We start from the raw sequence: 20,935 nt of genomic DNA, 5'->3' as shown, positions 1-20,935 counted from the left end.
AGTGAGATTCTGGGACTAAGGTTCTCCTAACGGAAGCACAAATTTGGGTTGGAACAACAGATTCCTTTGGCTTTTTAAAACAATGGGCAGGAGGCAGTGCCTCCCTTCCCACAGGAACCAGGAACACCATGAAGGACAAGCAGAGGGACCGTTCCAATGGTCAAGAGCCTCAAGAGAAGAAGGGAAACCAGGAGGGGGAAAGGCACGTTTTTCGTTCATATCTTTTTGAAAAGCCGTGTTTCTTGCTGAAAATATGATGAAAAGTGTGTCAGATGTTCTCATTCTAAGTGAGAAGTGACAAAGTATGTCAGGGCTGAAAACTGCCTTGGCAAAGAGCCACCGCTCATTGCCACCGCGGTATCACTAAGCTGTTGTCCCTGGACGGGGACAAATCGCCCTTGGAAAGCATGTTCGTGAAGGCAGATGTGAGGATAAATTCTATGTGGACTGGTGGTGGTGTTACCTGCTGGAGGGACCTGAAAGGGAGACATGATGAGAAATGGCCTGGAATGGGTGAGATTGGTCCAGGGCTGAAAGCAGGAGCTGTTCTCCACAAGGATGACCCCCAAACACAACCTGTAAAGAGTGATCACGGTAGCTGTCGTTTCTTCCACGTCCCTCAACTGCCAACCTCTGCTGCCAAGAAGCCCGGGCGCTCCCAGGCCCAAAGAACAGCTCTGCTGGAATGGCTCATAGTTCTCAATGATTAACAATGAGAATTCGCTGAGCCAGGCTCTGCCCGTCCCTCCTGTAACTTCTACCAACATGTTTGAGCAACGTGCTTACAGAGTGCCAGAAAACACAGGCACTGGGGTGACTTGGAATATATAAGGTCTCCTAGTGGAATTGGTATTTGAGAAGTCAACAATTTTTATAAAGCAATGATTCAAGAAAAAGATACAATGTGATGTGATGTGATGTGATGTGTGTGTGTGTGTGTGTGTGTGTGTGTGTGTGTGTATGACATATATTTATATTGCTAGCTAAAATGTATAGATTCTCTCCCCCTCAGTGTCAGGGGTTGGGGGACAAGTGACTGTCCAAGTACCCAGCCTACCTCTGAGCATGTGACCATCTGGATGATGGTCATGTGGTCTCTGAAACCCCATCTCTGTTCTTTCCCATTGTCTCTTCCATACTGGACCTTGGAGAGACCCTGCCACACCCTTTGTTAGCAGCAATCATCACCACACTATGGCAAAGCCACCCCCACCCCCCACTTATCTCCACCTCATTTTCCCTAAGACGTGGTGGCTGCTTCTGGAAATTCCATGAGCTTTGGATCAACACCTCTGTTATCTATCTCCCCAGTCACAATGTAAACTCCACGAATGCGAGCAAGACCTGGTTCTTATTTCTCATGTAATACAATACTGACTACAGTGCCTCGTATACAGCAAGTGTTCAATTCGTACGTGTCAAATAAATAAATCTAAGCGTGGACTTGTGGACCACTAAATAAACCCTGTCCATTCATCCTTACGGAAAAAAAAAAGAAGGCCTCACCCTATCCCCAAGTGTTCTCAGAGAATGTGTAAGAAAAGAAAAATCATATACACCCATGTTCTTGACCCTGATAAATTCACAAATATATATAACCCAAGTCCTAATTCCTGCCAAAACAGAAATTCTTTCAGGTCTTTGGGATCTTACATCAAGAAGCACATCAAATTCTTCCATGGCATTTTTATATACAAAACTAATCCCTCTTTCCCCCATACACTAAAATAAACAAATATAGATGATAATGATATGACCCCAAGAAAGCTTATTATAAAAATAAACTAGTAAATGACATGTTTTCCTATTTTGAAAGTCATTTCCAGCCCCTCACCAAGTCATTTTTAAGTATCCAAAGACAATTCCTCATTCACAAGGTTGGACACTCTTGGTCTAGTATAAAAGACAATGAAAATCAACAAGAGCACCAAGGCCAGTGATCTCCAGGCTCAAGAACACTTCTTATAACCATATAAGACAACAGGAATGGAGAAGAGAAGAAAAAGGACAGAGAAAGACAATACATAAATTGTTTATGGACATACACAATGGGAATTCTATCTCGGCATTGCTACAAAATGCAGCCAAACAAATTGTATCAAAATGGTATGTATCCAAGTAAAGACTGTGGAGCGAAATCATCAAATCACTCCATTGAGAACAATCCATTGCATAGAGACACTAGCTGACTTAAAAGAAGTATACAAGAATGGGAAACTTATTCTGTTATAGCGATTTAACAAACTAACTAGAAAACGTATGTTCATGTGAGCATATATCATGACTTCCAATGCTGCCGTCACTGAAAGCCACTCTATCAGCAGGGGCAGGTCTCTGGGAAATGTCTCAGATCTCACCAGCACACCTGCTGCCATGTACAGAACTGCTGAGGTTTTCGGGGGCAGCAAATGTGCAGCTGTCAATCATGTGAACCTACAGCCAGCCGTCTCTTGGGGCCTTAAAGCCATGCTTTTAGCAGCAGCAATGTCCCCAAAGTAAGACTAACTGATGCCTGCTTACCATGTCTCTGACATAGTTCTAACTGCTCTGTCCATCTACATTCATGCCATGCTCCCCTCCACAGCCGTTTAAATGATGTTATCAATTTCCCTTAATAAAGAATAAAGTGGGGTGCAGAGAAGTGTGGCTTCTCATCCAATATGACACAGACTGATGCGGCAGAGCCATGATTTGAACCCAGGCAATCTGACTCTGATGCGACATATGTGTAAACACACCACTGTCCTTTCTCCCTCCCGCTAGAAACACACAGAACACCTTAGGACATGTTCACTTCTTAGAACGTGGCCAATTCAAATATCAAAGTTTTAGACAGCTCTTGCAAAAAGTTCCTAGGGGGCGTTTGTGTTGTGGTGGAGAGAGCAAGAGAAAAAGGGCCTCATTCCATGGGGAAAGGCAAACTTCTCCTAAAGGAGCCAAGAATCTCATTGCTGGGTGCAAGTCCATGATGGCAACCATCACTGGCTTTATATCATGGTCGTAGGTAAATGAGCAAAACCAGTCTCATGGGTAGATTAAAAATAAATATTTACCACACAAAAAGCCAGCCCTAGGCCCCCACTGCTTCATGTTGATCATGCTGTTAAAAATGTCTACTTCTCCTAAAGTGCAGTCATTCCTACGGTGATCCTTTCCACATCAAGGTATGTCCGCAAGGGCGAAATTGATTCAGCACTGCTGGTCTATCCTTCTATTCTACACCTGTCTCTGTGGGGATTTGACCACAACTATGCTGGTAGGCTGATCTACCATGTCCAGTAAACATGGTCTCAACCAACACACCAAGCTTCCTATATGCCCCACACCAAGAGTGGGGACCCAAGTTGATGGGGGGAACTACCCACTTTCTTCCAAATACACCACAAAGTTTAAAGAAGACCTTCGCTCTTCGGGCACAATGGTCATTTCTGCCTTCTCACTCCCCTTTCTTCCTCTTCCTTACTCCAAAAGAACCAAGCTAAAATCTTAACTCTATCAAAATAAGTTCAACAGTACTAGTTTGATTTGGGGCACGGGAGGGGGGGATGGGTGTTTACAAAACTACTCTTACTCTGTAACATAAGAATGTACTCTATCAATCACACAAAATAAACTATCTTAATCGTTTTTTTAGGTAAACTACGGCATTAGCTACATTCACAGTGCTATGCAGCCATCATTATTACCACAGTTCATTTTTGTTTCAAGCCTGGAGAACTCTAAACCCATAGTAATAAGCGCAACCAGGTTAAGATTAAAAGTAGACACGTAAAAGTCTGTATTTCCAAGTTAAGACACACACTTGCTGGGAGTTTCTGAGAAGCTAGACAGAACAACAGACGTGGAGGCAAGTCTGTCCCTTAGGACTGGCAGACACTGGCAAGGCCAGGAACTCCCAGGGAAAATGCAACCAACCTTCCCTTCCCCATTAGGGCAGTAAGAAGGCTTGTTATCTACTTGGCAACTAGGGTACGGTTCAAAGATCTTTTTCCAAGATTTTGACCATGATTCTTCTCTCACTCCTTCTAAAAATCGATTTCTAGGATCTTTCAAAAGAAACACTCCAGGCAACTTTGGAGAGTGCGGGCTGAAGTCATCTGTGGGTCAACCCAAAGGCATGATCTTGAAGACGTAGAAGCTGAAGGTCTGGGGTGGGCAGAAGGCTGTTCGGATCCTTCAAAACAGCATCCTTCCTGCATGTGCATGGAACATTAGCCACACCTCCAGGAAGACCAAACCCACTCACTCAGTCAATAGGGGAAAGTAGGCATCCCAACTACTCACTTTAAGGATTCTTCCCTTTTGGTCATTAGTAGCTAAGAACAAATGTCCACCAGTACTCATAAAGAACTTCCTTTCAGAGAGCTGAAGACAATTGACTCTCCACCTCCTTGTGGGTAAAATAACCCTAAGAGAGGCTTGCTACAAATTCTACAGAAACCGGATCCCTCTTGCATAGCTCTCCAAGGTTAAATGGGTTTGCTCCTATCACTGCAATGGTCTGTTTAAGTCTATAAAAATTGTGCAAAACCTTTGAGGTGTCTAAGTGTGGTATCAGAGGCAGGGAGAACACAGATTCTCAACCTTGGCAGGATGTTTACCAAGTCACTCCAAAGTATAAGCTTCAGGCCTTCTCTAACAGTAGCGGGAAGTCTAAGATGGAGGCTGACCGACTGTCTAAAATTCTTATTTCCCTCTGCCCAGAGGTGTCTGTGTTTTTGCCCCAGCATCTCATTCCAGCGGTCTATGTATCTTCATCATTACACAATTGCCTCAGCAAGACACAGCTGGGAACAAAGGCTTCCCAGAAGAATAAAGACAGTATGATTACCTAGCCTACCTAAGTAAACATGGAGGCGAGCAACCTAACATGCAGTCTTGGCCTGCCTGTAGAGCAGCATGTTCTAGAGTTTCTTGTCTGTATGTGAGAGGCAGGCAAGGGCTTCTCCATCTCAGCTGAATGCTGGAGAGCAGACCACTAATTCAGCACACACTGACTGTGAACAAGCAATTGGTAACTCAAAGAAACTGAGGTTAGTACAACCTCCAAAGGAAGGATTAACCAACGCTGTTGGGAAATTGAATCATACGCTTTAATAAATTTCACTACTTTAGACCCTTAATTCTGTTCTGGGTCTACAGAAGGGCTTTTATGCGTGAAGGTATTCATCAAGGTGCATATTTAACAACAGGAACAGGATTTTAAAAGTCAAATACATAAAAGGATATTATGCAGTAATTTAAAGCCATGTTTATAAGAAACGCTCATAATGTAATACAAAAAGTGAATGATCCACTTATAAAATTGAACATGCATTATGAACACAGCTCTGGATGAAGAAATTTGCACAGGGCAGAAAGATTGACAGGCTCTAAGTCAAAATGTTAACACAGAGAAACTTTATACAGCACAGCCATGCATTTGTAACTCATTTGCTTCTTTTGGCTTGTCTGTGCTTTCCAAATTTTCTTACAATGAGCCGATATTACTTACAAAGTGAGGGTTTGGGGGTTTATTTTTGCTACAAATTATCACCTAAGCAACTAAGATCATTTCTCAATATGTTCTGAGAACACCAAAAACGATGTATCAATTCCTATATACAAAGATTAGCCCGAGGAAAAAAAACGGTTGAGAAGATGAACTTCACTCACACAGAACAAAAGTGGGAAGAGTTGACTTCTAACCACATGGTGGGGGAAGGGCTCCCGAGGTTTCACCACCTTCAATCTCACACATTTCAAACAAGCGGTGGCCTTCCCATGCAAACCCAGCTTCAGAGCCACCCGCCCTTCCCAAAGCCAGCCAGCAGGCTCCCGAGCTTCAACCTCCAACAAAATTGCTTCATACGTGATGATGGGACAACTTCCTTTTCGGCTGAGGTATGGCTAACGGCATAGTGATTTTCTTTCCTTGTCCTGTCGCCCGATTGAAAGCTACGGAGGAATCTCTTGAGCAAGGCACCGTTTAGAACACATAAAGCAATGTTCTTTCCTATTAACCCAGACAATTAGCCAATTTGCTCCTATCTTCATCTCCAAGAGCATGCGGACCGAACTGGGGGATAAAACTAAAAAGAACAAAAACAACTAAGAAGGTCGGCCATAGCCGTCTTTCACCTTCAAGGTTAACATCTTCATTCTGTTGCTCAGGCAACAGGAAAGAAAAGCTTATCCCTTCCATCCTGGGTCACAGAAACTGTTACAAAGTGGCTCAACCAAAAAGGAGCGCAGATGCGAGCTAAGACAATGAGTGGAGCCTATGGGAACACTTATCTGGGGTCAGAGAACAGACAGCCACTAGATACAGAGGCCAGAAAATGGTGGCACTCACACCTTTAATCCTAGCATTTCAGAGGTAGAAATCCCTCTGGATCTCTGTGAGTTCAAGGCCACATTGGAAACAGCCAGGCATGGTGACTCATCATGCCTTTAATCCCAGAAAGCCAGCCTTTAATCCCAGGGAGTGGTGGTAGAAAGCAGAAAGGTATATAAGGCATGAAGACCAGAAACTAGAAACATTTGACTGGTTAAGCATTTGGCTGGTTAAGCTTTTAGACTTTTGAGTAACAGTTCAGCTGAGAGCCATTCGGATGAGGATTCAAAGGCTTCCAGTCTGAGGAAACAAGATCAGCTGAGGAACTGGCGAGGTGAGGTAGCTGTGGCTTGTTCTGTCTCTCTGATCTTCCAGTGTTCACCCCAATAACTGGCCTCAGGTTTGATTTTATTAATAAGACCTGCTAAGATTCCTGCTACAGGGAACCTCCTCCAGGCCCACCCAGTTTCTTAGTTCCTTTTCCTGGTATCCAATAAAACACCCTAACAAAAGCAACCTAAGGGCAAAAGGGTTTATTTTGGCTCAGAGAGCAGAGTCACAATCCACTGTGACAGTGGAGTCCCAACAGCAGAAGCTTGAGAGAGCCAGTCACGTGACACCCACAGTCAAGAAGCAGAGAGCGCTGAACGCTTGTGCTCAGCTCCTCTATATACAGTCCTGGATCTTAGCCCAGGGAATGGCGCCGCCCACCGTAGGTGAGTCACCTCAATCAGCACACCCTCCCACAGGCATCTTCAGAAGCCCATCACCCAGGTGACCTCAGACCTCATCAGTGGATAACTGAGATTAACCACCAGAGCCAAGTATTTGTATAACCTTTATTTCTAACACTAGTCGCTTCCTAGAGGTGTGGGGAAGCTAAAAATCATCATCCTGAATGCATACATGTGCTATGATAAATAGTATCAGGCACCTAATAGCATCTTATAATGAGATGACTAGTTAAGGGAGGTACAAACAAATGCCACACCTTTGTTTGAAATGAACTCTCCCCACCCATCCTTGGCCTCTCTTGAGATACTCACTATTCTCTGTATGATCCTGGCATTTTACACGTCTAGATTTTCATGTACACCAAAATCCGTGGTCTCATTAGGATAAAGGTAGGTCCTGATTTAGCAGATTTAGGTGATGCTGAAACTAACTCAATTCTGATCTCTGAGGGCAAAACCCAGGTAGCTGTATGGCTGGTTCCCCAGCGAATCCAATACACAGCGAGACGTGAAAAGGTCACAGAAGGCTGGCCAAATGAGTCAGTGAAGGCACCTGCCACCAAGTCTGATGACCTGAGTTCCCAGGTCACACATGAGCAAAGGCAAGAACTGACTCCCCACAGGTTGTCCTCTGGTCTCCACAGGTGCATCACGGCATTGTGTGTGTGTGCCGGGCGCATGCGAGCATACACACACACACACACACACACACACACACACACACACACACACTTTACTAAGTAGTAATTGTTTCAGAATAAGGCAGAAAGCAATCGAGGAAGACACTGGAAGGAAAAAATAAAAAAGAAGGTCACTGGCACTTTCACCTCCGGGCCTCACCAGTTGTTCTCCATCTGGCCCAGCATCACCAGCATGACAATACTATCCTCTGAGGTGTTGTGAAGATTGACAGAAGGGGGAAAAAAAGGACACAGGTAAGCCACACAGTGCCCAGCACACTGAGCTCTCCGGCATATTCGCCATAGTTACCCGTTTACCGCTAATACTCCTGTGACTGTTACTGAAGCAGGCTAACACAACAAGAGAAGAAATAAAAGGACAAAGATGTAAACAGAGTTCTGGAGAAAAGGAAGAGATAAGAAAATGTGAGCTGGGGAGGAGGTGCAGGAGCGTGGCCTGAGCAAGTGTGTGGTGGGCGGGAGGGAGCTGCCGGGGAGCAGACACTGTACTTGGTAATTACAGTAACAGCTATCATTTACTTGGGCTTTAAGGTCTGAAGGGCCCTAGGTTACCCAGCAGGGATGCTCCAAGCAGAATGTGGGGCTGCTGGTTGTTGCTTCATAGGAAGCCACAGGTTGCCTATCTTTTTTTTTTTTTTTTTTTGTCTTTTTCCCTTGAGGCAGAGGAGTGGTGAGGACTGGGTGTGGCCACCCATAGACCACAAGGAACCAGTCCTGGCTTACGATGGTAAGGCTAGCAGGGAAGCAGCCTCAGGAGACAGGAAGAAGAGAAACGCAGGAACTGTTTACATCCTCAGGAGCAGCAGCGATGTTAGGGTTAACATCCCTGGGAATGTTCCTGTCTAGGGACTAGGCTGGTGTGATGAACCCGGGTTCCTCCTCCTCAGGTTTGTCTTGTCCCACACCCTCCCCCTCTTCTATTCTTGACCCCTCTTCTCAGAACTGCTGTTAAGAGCCTCTCGACATACATCTCTACACGCCTCTCATCCTTAGTTGCCTTGTGGATGTCACAGAGGCTAAGTGACATTTGACTATTTCACTGAGAGGCTTCAAAGTCACTACCCTCCGCACAGAAGGGAATATGACATACATCCATGAGTAAGCAGGTTTTAAAACAAAAACAACCAGAGGTTCATGGTTTAAGCAATAATTAGAAGGCAGATTCCAGCCCAAAACATCTGGAGACGATTCTAGAGAGCTTAGTTTTATTCTCTGTCTTCTGAGCGTATGTTTAAACATCATTTTAGTCAAGATCATTTGAGGATAACCTTCCTTATCACAGCTCCAGACAGAAGTACTTCACTTCAGGCCTCCAGGTGACAGCCAGAGTGCTGAGACCAAGTTAACCCATGATCCCTCTGTGAAAATAAGAAGCAGACAGGGCCAGGCCTGGCCACCGAACTCCATAATAGAACTCTGCGGCTCAACATCTCAGGCCAGTGTCCTTAGCCTTCCTTAGAGTGGTACAGCTGAGACCTAGAGCACCTTCATTCACAGAGGCATGAAAAGAAACCGAAAATCTTGTCAAGGAGTGAGATCAGCCAGTAAGGAGTGAGTGCCCCTGTGGCTCTCAATTCTGAGCCTCAACCCCTTTGTCCGGGCACCCCAACAACCTGACCCACTCTCTCTACAAAATCTGAAAAGCAGCAGTTCAAGATTCCCAGGGATGGCAACACAGTTACTTTCCCCATTTCTACCATCTTCGATTTTCAGTAAAACACACAAAACCAAAACGTGGCCCCTTTTACATAAAAAATAATAATTTTCCTAGATTCCAAAGGTTCTTTTTACATAAAAACATTTTCCTTAGGTCCCACATTGTTTCCAATAAACAAAGAGCCACAGATGCAGAAGATGAAGTGGTTTCCTGAGATGTTAAATCAATCAAAGAGCCAGAACTCAAAATCAAAAGTCAACGTATCTCTGGCCATAGTTCTAGCACTAGCCAGACAAAATGGTTCCTTGTAAAATGTACAAACCGGTGGCGGGTAGGAGAAAACTGACATTAAATCCTGATTTAATCCCAGCTTCTCTATAGGCTCATTTACAAGAGAGAGAGAGAGAGAGAGAGAGAGAGAGAGAGAGAGAGAGAGAGAGAGAGAGAGAGAGAGAGATCTTAACTGCAAAGTTATCTGGGTCACGGTTGCCCCCACCACCACATAGGCTCTTAGTCTGATAAACCCAAAGATGGAAAGTAAAGATGGGAAAGGAAAGGTTACTGGTCAGCAATACATTTCCCCTTGGAGAGTTTTCCTAACCCTTAAAAAAACAAAACAACAACAAAAAAAAAAAAAAAAAAACTAATGCATTGTTCTGCAAATGATATAACCCTATTTAGAGAAGGGGGAGGGGGGAAATATACTATTATTTTGTCAAAGTTGGTTAGCATGGCAGCCTGAACCCTTGACTCTGCATGGCCTTTGGCTTATACATTTAAGCACACCTCCATGTTGTATACAGTTGCTTGGTATTTTGTTACCCACTACCTAATAGTGGAATCAAAGCCTCCCCATTAAGTGGAGAGTGTTCTCACCTGTGAACGCATTTGTGGCCTGAAAACCAGCTTCCGGCATACTGCTCCCCAGACAAGCCTGTGTTTCAATTCTTAACTTGTCCGGTTGTGAAGAAACTGCCCGGGCGAGGCCTCAGGTCACTTCCATCTTAGCCTGTCCAAGTCCATCACTCTGCTGGTCCAACCTTTGGGAGCATCTGATGCCCACTGGCTGTGCTCCCACACCCTGTGAGCAGGAACTACCTGGATGGCACACAGTCCAACAGCATGTGGGACACACAGTCACATCAGCCGTCCAGCCAGAGAGTTGAAGCCATGGTGAGGTCTGGAATGAAGGCGCTGTCCTGCTGAAACCTGCTCTCCCACCTCAAAATGAAGGGCTTCTCGGCCTCGCAGCAGCCAGCATCTTCCACAGAGCGGGCCGTCTCTGCCTCACCAGGGGCTCTCAGGCTGCTCTCATCAGCTGCTCTCTGTGCTTTGCTTCTGTTCTTGCTGCAATTACAAAGAAAGAAGTCACTTTTCTGAAGGACCTTGGTAACCAGTAAGATCAATAGACGTGCTGGGCCTGGTGTATGTACTTATCATCCCAGCACTTGGAAAGCTGAGGCAGGTCACTGAGACTCGTGGGAGCCAGACTCTGCATCGAGAGATCTTGCCTCTCAAAACCAACACAGCAGCAGAGCAATAAGCCCACAAAATTAGGAATTAAAAAGCAGCTCAGCCATGACCATGACCCTCCTGTGAACACTAGGGTCAGGGTGAGGGGGACCCCCACTTTCAACCCTCAAATACCACATTATCCATTTTCCAAGTCACTCTAATAACAGATTTAAGCCCACAATCTCCAAACACCTTTCCTTGGGCTGCTTAGAATTCACACACACTCTTAAGGAACTGATTTCCCAAAGTTGAAACCCGAGGTCTTAAAAGTGGTCTTTAGTTCATGTCAACTGCCATCAGTACTCAAAGAATGGGGACTTAAGATCTGGAAGAAGCAATTTTTAACAGTGACTCTTAGAGGATGACCAAGTGGAGCTTATCCAAGGGATACAAGATGATTCAACATATCTCAAAACACATGACACATTCCATCAACAGAATGAGGATACATCCAAACAACCACCTACATAGAAGCAGAAAAAGGCATTCGATAAACTTCACCATCCCCCCAGGAGAAAAGCCCTCAGCAGTAGGTACAGAAAGAACACACCTCAGCACAGAAAGGCGACACAGGGCTGTAGCCAATACCATTCCAATGGGAAAAGCTGAAAAGTCTTCCTCTAAGACCAGGGACAGGGCAAGCACATCTACCAACACCACTCACACTCAACACAGCAGCAGAAGTCCTAGCTGCAGAAAAAAGACAAGAAACAGAAAGCATCCAATTCAGAAATGAAGCCAAACTGTCCTTGCTGGCAGACAACTGGGTTTTTATAAGCAAAACAAAAAACAAACAAAAAAAAACATAAATATTTTACTAAAGATTGCAAAAATAAGAACAATTTTTATACATCAGTGTAAACTCACTGAGAAAGAAATAATATTTTTAATATACCAATTCACAATGCCTATAAGAAGCTGGGTAGTGGTGGCACACGCCTTTAATCCCATCACTTGGGAGGCAGAGGTAGGTGAATCTCTGTGAGTTCAAGGCCAGCCTGGTCTACAAAGCAAGTTCCAGTTCAGCTAGGGCTACACAGAAAAACCTTGTCTCAAAAAATAAAAAGAGAAGAAAGAAAGAAAGAAAGAAAGAAAGAAAGAAAGAAAGAAAGAAAGAAAGAAAGAAAGAAAGAGAGAAAGAAAGAAAGGAAACTATGCCTATAAGGAGGAGGAGGAAGAATAGAAAGAATGAGAGGGAAAGAGAGAGAGAGGGAGGGAGGGAGGGAGGGAGGGAGGGAGGGAGGGAGGAAGGAAGGAAGGAAGGAAGGAAGGAAGGAAGGAAGGAAGGAAGGAAGGAAGGAAGAATATCTAATGTTGGGAACAGAATAATCCTTTTGTCCACTGTGAAGATTCATCACTCAGATTAGTTTAATAAAAAGCTGATTGGCCAGTAGCCCGGCAGGACAACCAAACAAGGAGAGTGATGGGAAGAAGGGCAGAGTCAGAGGAGACACCAGACGAGCCAGCTGCCAAGGAAGTAGGATATGTAGAAAATGAGGTAACAAGCCATGAGCCATGTGGCAAAGCATAGATAAGAAATATGGGTTAATTTAAATGTAAGAATTAGGTAGTAACAAGTCTGAGCTATCGGCTGAACATTTATAATTTATATGAAGTCTATGAGTCAGTTATTTGGGAAGCAGCTGTTGGTTATTTGGGAGCAGGTGGTTGGGACAGAAAAATCTCCACCTACAAATGGCACCCATTACCCCGTGTAAATCCACATAAGACCTATAGCTTAAAAAAGGGTTCTAGACACACAGAAACGGAGCCAAGAGCAGCTTTCTAGTCTCGTGTCTCTCATGCCAGCTGCAGTACAGAGATGTGTCCCCTTGAAGCTGCCAACATGCCATGAGCTCTGCCTGGTGGGTTCCCGCAGTTTCTCATGCTGGCCATGAGCTCTGCCTGGTGGGTTCCCGCAGTTTCTCATGCTGGCCATGAGCTCTGCATGGTGGGTTCCTGCAGTCTCTCATACTGGTTGCAGTACAGAAAAGTGTCTCCTGATAGCGGTCCCCAACGGCCATGCACTACCGCCATGTGCTAAGCTGAGCAATGCAGGCGGCTGACATAGTTTAAGATTTGTCTCTGCAATCAAAAAACAATATAGATACTTAGTAAAGACAGACTGAGACCAGAAACACCTCTAAAAGGGTTACAGTGTGTTTAAAAATATACATACGCTTGGGAGAGAAAAGAAAAAGGACAGAGAAAGTCCTTAAAAAAATAAATAAATAAATATATAATAAGCCACATAAAGATGGGAAATACACAGAAAGTCTAGATCCTGTATGTTATTGTGTTGTCTTTACATTTTTTTTTGGCTGCTAAGAGACACTGGCTTATAAAAATTGCTAGATTCAACTAACCTATATTTTCAAAATTTAAGTCAACAGGTGTGTTGCTTTGGAAGAGAGGTTATGCTTTTATTTCCACAGGAAATGGAAAGCTGTGGATTCATTCTGGGTTAAACAAAATCAGGTTTGATTGAGGAAGACTCCCTGAAAATTCTGGCTGCAAAGATAAAGAAATATGATTTATATGAACAAGACACATGATATATATATTTTACCTGCTCAAACACATAACAAAAAATCATCTTTGGCTGACTTGTGTACAATGCACAGTCTATACTTGTATTAATGCAGATATGTATGTTACCTTTAAAATTTTATGTATTTTCAGAGCAAGGGGACCAGACACCAATGAAAATGGATGGACCAGGTGATCAACATCCAGGACAGCTTCAAGGCTGCTGGCTGAGATGATCCAGCCTCACAAACTATTCCATCCAAGATTTAACCATTAGCCTAAATTTTCTCAGGTCCGAAGATTACCAGCGCTCCAAATAACAGGAAGCAATCTAGAAAACTATGCTCATATTTCAAAAAAATGGATTATGGATGTTTGTCTTTGTTTAGAGGGTTGGTTACAAATTATTATTGGTCATAATAAAAATTTTAAAAAATTAAAAAAAACTAACCAAAGCAGTTAAATTCAAAGATCTCTTTCTAAAGGAAAAAGGGGAGATATGATATAGAAATTATAGGATTAAAAGGTAGATTAATTAATCTACTTTAATAAAAAAAAACAACTATTAATCTCAAAATCTTTTATATTGGTATGGATTCTGGTATATTGATACAAATTTAAAGTTATTTCTGTTATACTATATACATGTTTCTACTCTTGCTTGGAGTATTGTGCTCATGCAGCTCACTTAAAAATATAATGTATAAGCTGGGCAATTGTGGCGCATGCCTTTAATCCCAGCACTTGGGAGGCAGAGCCAGGTGGATCTCTGTGAGTTCGAGGCCAGCCTGGGCTACCAAGTGAGTTCCAGGAAAGGTGCAAAGCTACACAGAGAAACCCTTTCTCGAAAAACCAAAACAAAAAAAAATGTAATGTATAATTAAGTAATATAGATTAATAGTCATCTGTAATAGTCAAACTTACAGTCATGTTAGGTATGTTTTCAAGGTCACACACATATATTTGGATAGATAGTCTTCAAACACTTCAAAGACCTACAGAATATGGCATTTAATATGTTTAATAACCTATGATTTTTTATGACAGTGAGACATGTCTGCTCCTAGCAGCACCACTCTACTTCAAGGAAGATGATGGGCATCAAAGAAACTCCATATGAAGTTTGTTTTCTTTATAGTGAAAGATAGCCATGTGGGCAAAGAAACTGCCCTTGCCTCAATTGCTGACAGATACTGTCCAAACTGGACCAGCAGGATGCAAAACAGGTGACTGCCAAACTTTCCCAAAACAAGGTAGGACAGTCCTTCACAATCCCCTGTTCTCAGAAAAGTCTGTCAGTTATGCTAGGCCTGTAGGCCAGAGATGGATGCCCCAACATTGCTGAGGAACTTCAGATGACTGTCCAGGCAGTCTGAGGTCTCTGTCATTAGGTAACATTTCACCCTTGTAGGGTCTTTGGAGTTGAAGACTAGATATAGTTTTCTTTAGTTATGATAACTGATAAACTGAGTACAAAACTTTGGACTCACAAAGATAATATAGATAATAGAGCATTTTTTTTAATTTTTCCAAATACAAATAGACTGTATATTGTAACTGTAATTCTTACTTAATAACTGTTTTTGTTGTATATAATTTTACTATGTTAAAATTAAAACCTTTTTTTAATTAGCAAAAAGGGGGAAATGCTGTGGAATAATCCTTTTGTACACTGTGAAGAGTCATCACTCAGATTGGCTTAATAAAAAGCTGATTGGCCAGTAGCCAGCCAGGATAATCAAACTCGGAGAATACTGGGAAGAAGGGCACAATCAGAGGAGAGGAGACACCAGACCAGCCAGCTGCCAAGGAAGCAGGACATGTAGAAAATGAGATAACAAGCCACGTGGCAAAGCACAGGTAAGAAACATGGGTTAATTTAAATGTAAGAGTTAGGTAGTAACAAGTCTGAGCTATCGACCAAACATAGCTTGGTCTATAATATAATTTCTATTACATCTCTGAGTCAATTATTTGGGAAGTGGTTTTCAGTTATTTGGGAGCAGGTGGTCGGGACAGGAAAACTCTGCCTACAGAAGTCAGCAAGGGCCAGTTTATGTTTAGATAAGATGGAACTCTGATGTAGACATCTGGTCAGCACAAAATGACTAACACCAGATGTCTGGGGAACCCCAAAAGTAAACACTGATGTACTTTGTTATATAACTATTCCTCACAGAATGCCATTTTGTGTGAGTTCTGTATAAATATGGCCTTGAAGCCAGAGGCCTAAGCTTTGCCAGCCTGCCTGTGTGTTTGTTTCTACATGTGTTTGTCTACTTCCATGTGACCTGTGTATCAATCTGTGTGTGTGTGTGTGTGTGTGTGTGTGTGTGTGTGTGTGTATGTGCTTATTTGTGCCTGTATGTGGCCCATGCATGACACCATGTGCCTGGGTGACAGCCATCAGCAACCTGTGCTGTGGATATCATTCTGTATAAATAAAACACAGTGGCCAGGCAGGAAGTAGGCAGGACAAGGAGAGAGGAGAATTCTGGGAAGCAGAAGGCTGAGTCAGGGAGAGACTGCCAGCCGCCACCATGACAAGCAGCATGTGAAGACGCCGGTAAGCCACAAGCCACATGGCAAGGTATAGATTTATAGAAATGGATTAATATAAGATATAAGAACAGTTAGCAAGAAGCCTACCATGGCCATACAGTCTGTAAGCAATATAAGTCTCTGTGTGCTTACTTGGTTGGGTCTGAGCTGCTGCGGGACTGGCAGGTTAGAGAGATTTGTCCTGACTGTGGGCCATGCAGGACCAGAAAAACTCTAGCTACATACCTGACTAGGGGCCCCCAGGCTGGTGAATTAAGTATGCCTTATATGCCTGAAACTTCTTGTATCTCTTCAAATTCCCAGCCTTCATGACCCTCCTCCATTCCTGGCATTAGAGCTTGGACCTCATATGAAGCAATATACTTAACAAAGAAAGTAAGAATTTCTACAATATAAAGTCGCAAAACTCTGATGAAGCATATTGAAGTGAACACACACACACACACACACACACACAAAAAAAAAAAAAAAAAAAAAAAAAACCTGGAAAGATAGACCATGTTCATGGATTAGAAGCATTACTATTGTCCAAATGATCATACTATTCAACATGACTTACAGATTAAATATAATACCCATGAAAATACTAATATCATAATTTCTAAAGAAGGTAAAATAATTCTAAATCCATATGTAACCACAAAAGATCCTAAATCCAGGTCTGGAGAGGTGGCTTAGCAATTGAGAATATTTGCTGCTCTTCCAAGAGACCCAAGTTCAGTTCCCAGCTCACAACTCCCTGTAACCCCAACACCAAGGTATCCAATTGTCTCTTCTGACTTTTTTGGACACCCACAAACCCATAACATACACACACCAAAACAGAATCTTTAAAAGATCCTCAATTCAGTTACAGAGCAATTGTGAACAAAAGACTGTGAGACATCCATATACTTAAATTCTGAACATGCTGCCAAGTGGTCTAGCACCAGCATGAACCAGCAGCAAAAGAGAGAACCCCAAAGTGCACATTTTACAGCCAACTGGTCTTTAACAAAGGCACCAAAACACACATTAAAGAAAAAACTAGTCTCTTCTAGTGCTGAGAAAACTGGAGCTTCATATTCAGAAGAATGAAACTAGACCTCCATCTCTCACCCCACAGAAAAATCAATCCCAAATGTAGTGCAGGGAGAACTGTGAAATGCTTGGTGTTTGTTAATATTGCCTGTTGTTTGGTTTTATTTTGTTTTATATGCCCCTAGAAGCATAGGAAACAAAAGGCAAAATTGACAAATGGATGTAATATCAAACCGAGCTCATCTTGTCCATTACTGAGACAGCCACTAGGAGCAAAAAGACAACCTACACAATGAGAGGAAACACATGCTCCTCAGACCCTGGAGAAAGATCCAGAATACATGTCAGGAAAAAATTATACATAGAGGAGGTTGAAGACATGAATAGAAAGTCCTTTAGAGATGATTTGCAAACAGCCAAGAGCATATGAGAAAAATGCCTATGATGAGATCGGAGCCCGGCTACACAGCCTACAGCCCTTCGTCCGGCTTCCCAGTACCTTGCGCAGTCTACACCACACAGGTGTCCTGATCCCAGGACACATTTCTCTCGCTGCACTGTAAGTTTGATGAGGACAAAGGCAGTGACTATTTCACTCTCCAAACCTCCTCGGCACACACAGCACTGCCTGCGCCTGATAGGTGCCCAGTGGAGAAACACCGAATGAGTATTTTGAGTGACTGAATGAAAGTAATGGACTCACACAATGCTTCCGAAATACTGTTCTCGCACGAGGTAACTGGGTGCACAGAGAAGAGTTCAGCAAATATTTGTTATAAACCCGACCCAAGCCTTGAACTTGCAAGTGCTACACAGTAGGTGGAGATGCTGTGTTCAGCTCTTACCCTCTTGATTAAAAGAGGGGTGTCTGAGCAGTGGGGTTACTGTGGTCACATTCAGAGTGTCCTATCCAGTAAAGACCTTTAGAGGCCGCTGACTGGAGTCCAATGTCTACTCCCATTTATCAAGACTATAGAGAAAGACAAAAAAATCTACCTTCAGAGGCTAACTTGCCCAACTGTGACTTACACGCGTCTCTTGTCCTGTTCTCCCCAGCTTCTGAACCTGGGGTAGCTCTCTCTATCTAAATGCCTTAAGCCTGATAAAAATAATCCAGGTGGGAGGGGACTTACCGAGTACAAAAGGTCACAGGCTCAGCCTGAGCTACACATACAAGATCACACCCTTTATAGAAAGCCCATTGCCAACACACACACACACACACACACACACACACACACACACACACACACACACATATTCATGCTTGCTCAGACGTTCTATTTATCCTGGAAAGATGGGGAAGACTAACCAGGAAATAACTTAGTACTGAACTTGAGCGTCTCGAAGCACCTCCAAAACAAAGCAACAGTAACTACGGAAATAGAGCATACCCAATGGAAAAACACCCCCACAGGAAGGGACATTCTTAAAAACATCAACACTCCCCAAAAACGAACTGAGTAAGTTGTAGAATAAGTCTGCCTTGCTAGCTGCTCATAAAAACTTATGTGAAATACAGTCCTCCTGGGAATCATTCAAGAATGAAAACTTTACTTCGTTTTGCTTTTAGCTTTCACTATGTGTGTGTGTGTGTGTGTGTGTGTGTGTGTGTGTGTGTGTGTGTGTGTGTATCCATGATAAAAACAGACTTGCAACCCAGGAAGCAGGAAGGTCATACAGTGGGCACAGGGCCAAAGCCCAATAGAGAAGTGGTAAATCCTTTCTTTCGAAATCAAGTTATATTCAAAAAAAAAAAAATTGTAGCATACAAAGAGTCAACGCCAGGGTTGCGTTTTTATTTCCTTTCACTGTGGACAGACTGTTTCACTGGCAGAGTGTCAGTTACCTAGGTGACGGCTAGACTAAGCAACAGAAAGCTCCAGGCCACCAAGAGCCTCAGAGTCCAGGACCTGGCTGGCCCATGTCTGATGACCTCTCGCTCCCACCAGAGAAGTTCCAGGAAGAAAAAAAAATAACACCAAAAACTGATGAGGTTCCTCTCAGCTTTGGCAACCTGAGCCACTGTTGCCAGGCTGAAAACTATTGGAGAATCCTACCATGACAGGACCAGAACATCTCCAGTGCTGGTTCCTTTAAATCCGGTGTGGCTAAGGATGCTGACTGAGGCAGATGTGAGAAAAAGAAAGCTGAGGGTTTCACATCCAAGTTGGGCTACCATCTCTTAGATCCTCTCCCCAAAGGGCAGATGGGGGAGACCTGAACAAGGGCCAACCCAACTAAAGATTAGGGGGAGAAAGGAGAGAAAAAGAGGGCAGAGGGAGGAGGAGAAGAAAGAGAAGGAGGAAGAAGGGGAGAGAGAGGGGAAGGGAGAAAGACAAGGGAGGAAGTGAGAGGATGGAGGAGAGAGAGAGGAGAGAGAGGAGTGATATTCATTTAAGAAAAACACAGCAAGTACCCATTCCTGAACTCCGGTCCCATTTATCAGACTTGGTCAAGTCATTTGGCCTGTCTAGACTCCCATTTCCTCATTTCTAAACTGAGGAGGTGAAATTCAAGATCCTTTCCAGTCTGACTATTCCCCTGTGGCTGCATGCCTGGCCAAAGGAGACAGACAAACATGCATGAAATGCATGTGGTGTAGAACCACAGAGGCTCCGCACAGGTGTTGAGTTAGTCAAAGAAGCAGGTGCCTGCCACTAGGGGAGGCCGAGTTAGAGTGCCAGGAGTGATTCGTGGCACTTTCGTTTCTGTGACTTGGGGGTATGACACAGCGATCATCATAGTTTGGGGTAGCTCACCAAGCACTGAGTATGTCTTCAGAATTAAGGAGCACCTCCTTTAGGCAAACAATTCAGGAAGCAGGTGCAAAATATATAGCCTTGGATTCAAACACACGGATTAGCTGCAAGCAACAAAAGCAATTATGATATTCCTTAAAAGGTTGCTACAGCAAACACAGTGCTGGGTAAAACATAAGTAAGGTGCGGTCTGATGCTCAACTCCAATTTTAAAATAAATGGGGGGGGGGGGGCTGCCAAAAAATGAAAAAAATAAAACTGTCCTTTATGAATAGATAGGTCTAATTATTGTCTCATGATCCAGGAGCAGAGGAAGCCATATGGAGCCATCCACCTGATCCCTTCACTTCATGGATGAGAATACTCCAGAGGTTCACAGGATGTAGGAAATATGTCAAAAGTTAGCATGCTGATGTATACAAAGCCAGGACCAGAGCCAGGGATTTAGATACAGGTCCAGACTTCAACACATTCTGCACAGGAAGACCCAAGGAAGAAGCTGGCCCAGTGAGGAAGGTGCCTGGGAGGCTAAAGGTAAGGATTATACAGCAGTACAGACCTGTTCTCTAGCAAACAGAATACGGACATGATCTCCACTTCCTACTGTTCGTGTAGGCATGCCTACAATGCTCACATGAGCAAGGGGAAAGGTCTGGGCTCGCCAAAGAGTCAGGAAGTCCTCGGTTAAAGGGCCCTTTAAAGATCATGTGACCTGTCACCACCACTTGGACTGTGGGTGCAGAGCGGAGCTGTGTGAGACTGTCACTTCCGTCCCACTCAAGGCTCTGCTCCCACCTCCAGCCTAGAGGACAGTCCCTATCCCTGACGAAATTTTTCTTCAGATAAAATTGACTTAAGATGGGCATGGTAGGCAAATGAAAGGTCAGAGAACAGTTAATATTGAGTGTGAAGTGGGGGGGGGGAGCGCCCCGTTCCTTGTAAGACTCGGGGAGAATATGGACCAGTAAGCTGTTTGCCCTCCCTGCCGACTATAGCTGCTCACAACAGGCCCCGACAGACAACTATTCCTGGCCCATGATATAGATCCTGCTCTCTGACCACCACAAAGGCTCTGTGCACACAGTATTTCATCAGCAATTTGTGGGGCCATTACTTTGACCGGAAATTACATTAGGTGC

General features: G+C 43.7%; 1 protein-coding gene across 12 annotated transcripts in view; it reads right to left on the bottom strand.

The window, feature by feature from the left end:
* Positions 1 to 20,935, bottom strand: part of Ldlrad4 (low density lipoprotein receptor class A domain containing 4) — a 361,303-nt gene that overhangs the window by 221,175 nt on the left and 119,193 nt on the right. For 11 of the 12 annotated variants that reach the window (XM_076555414.1, XM_076555420.1, XM_042263752.2 and 8 more), the window contains one exon: positions 10,285 to 10,755. In XM_076555414.1, the coding sequence (XP_076411529.1) occupies positions 10,285 to 10,324 (40 nt within the window). In that variant the 5' untranslated portion in view covers positions 10,325 to 10,755. Of the gene's footprint in view, positions 1 to 10,284; positions 10,756 to 11,473; positions 11,632 to 20,935 lie in introns of those variants that run through there. The other variant, XM_015999252.3, reaches the window with a different exon arrangement.

Source organism: Peromyscus maniculatus, chromosome 19, assembly GCF_049852395.1.
Source record: "Peromyscus maniculatus bairdii isolate BWxNUB_F1_BW_parent chromosome 19, HU_Pman_BW_mat_3.1, whole genome shotgun sequence".
Taxonomy (NCBI): Eukaryota; Metazoa; Chordata; class Mammalia; order Rodentia; family Cricetidae; genus Peromyscus; species Peromyscus maniculatus.
This window is presented reverse-complemented; position numbering and strand designations above follow the sequence as displayed.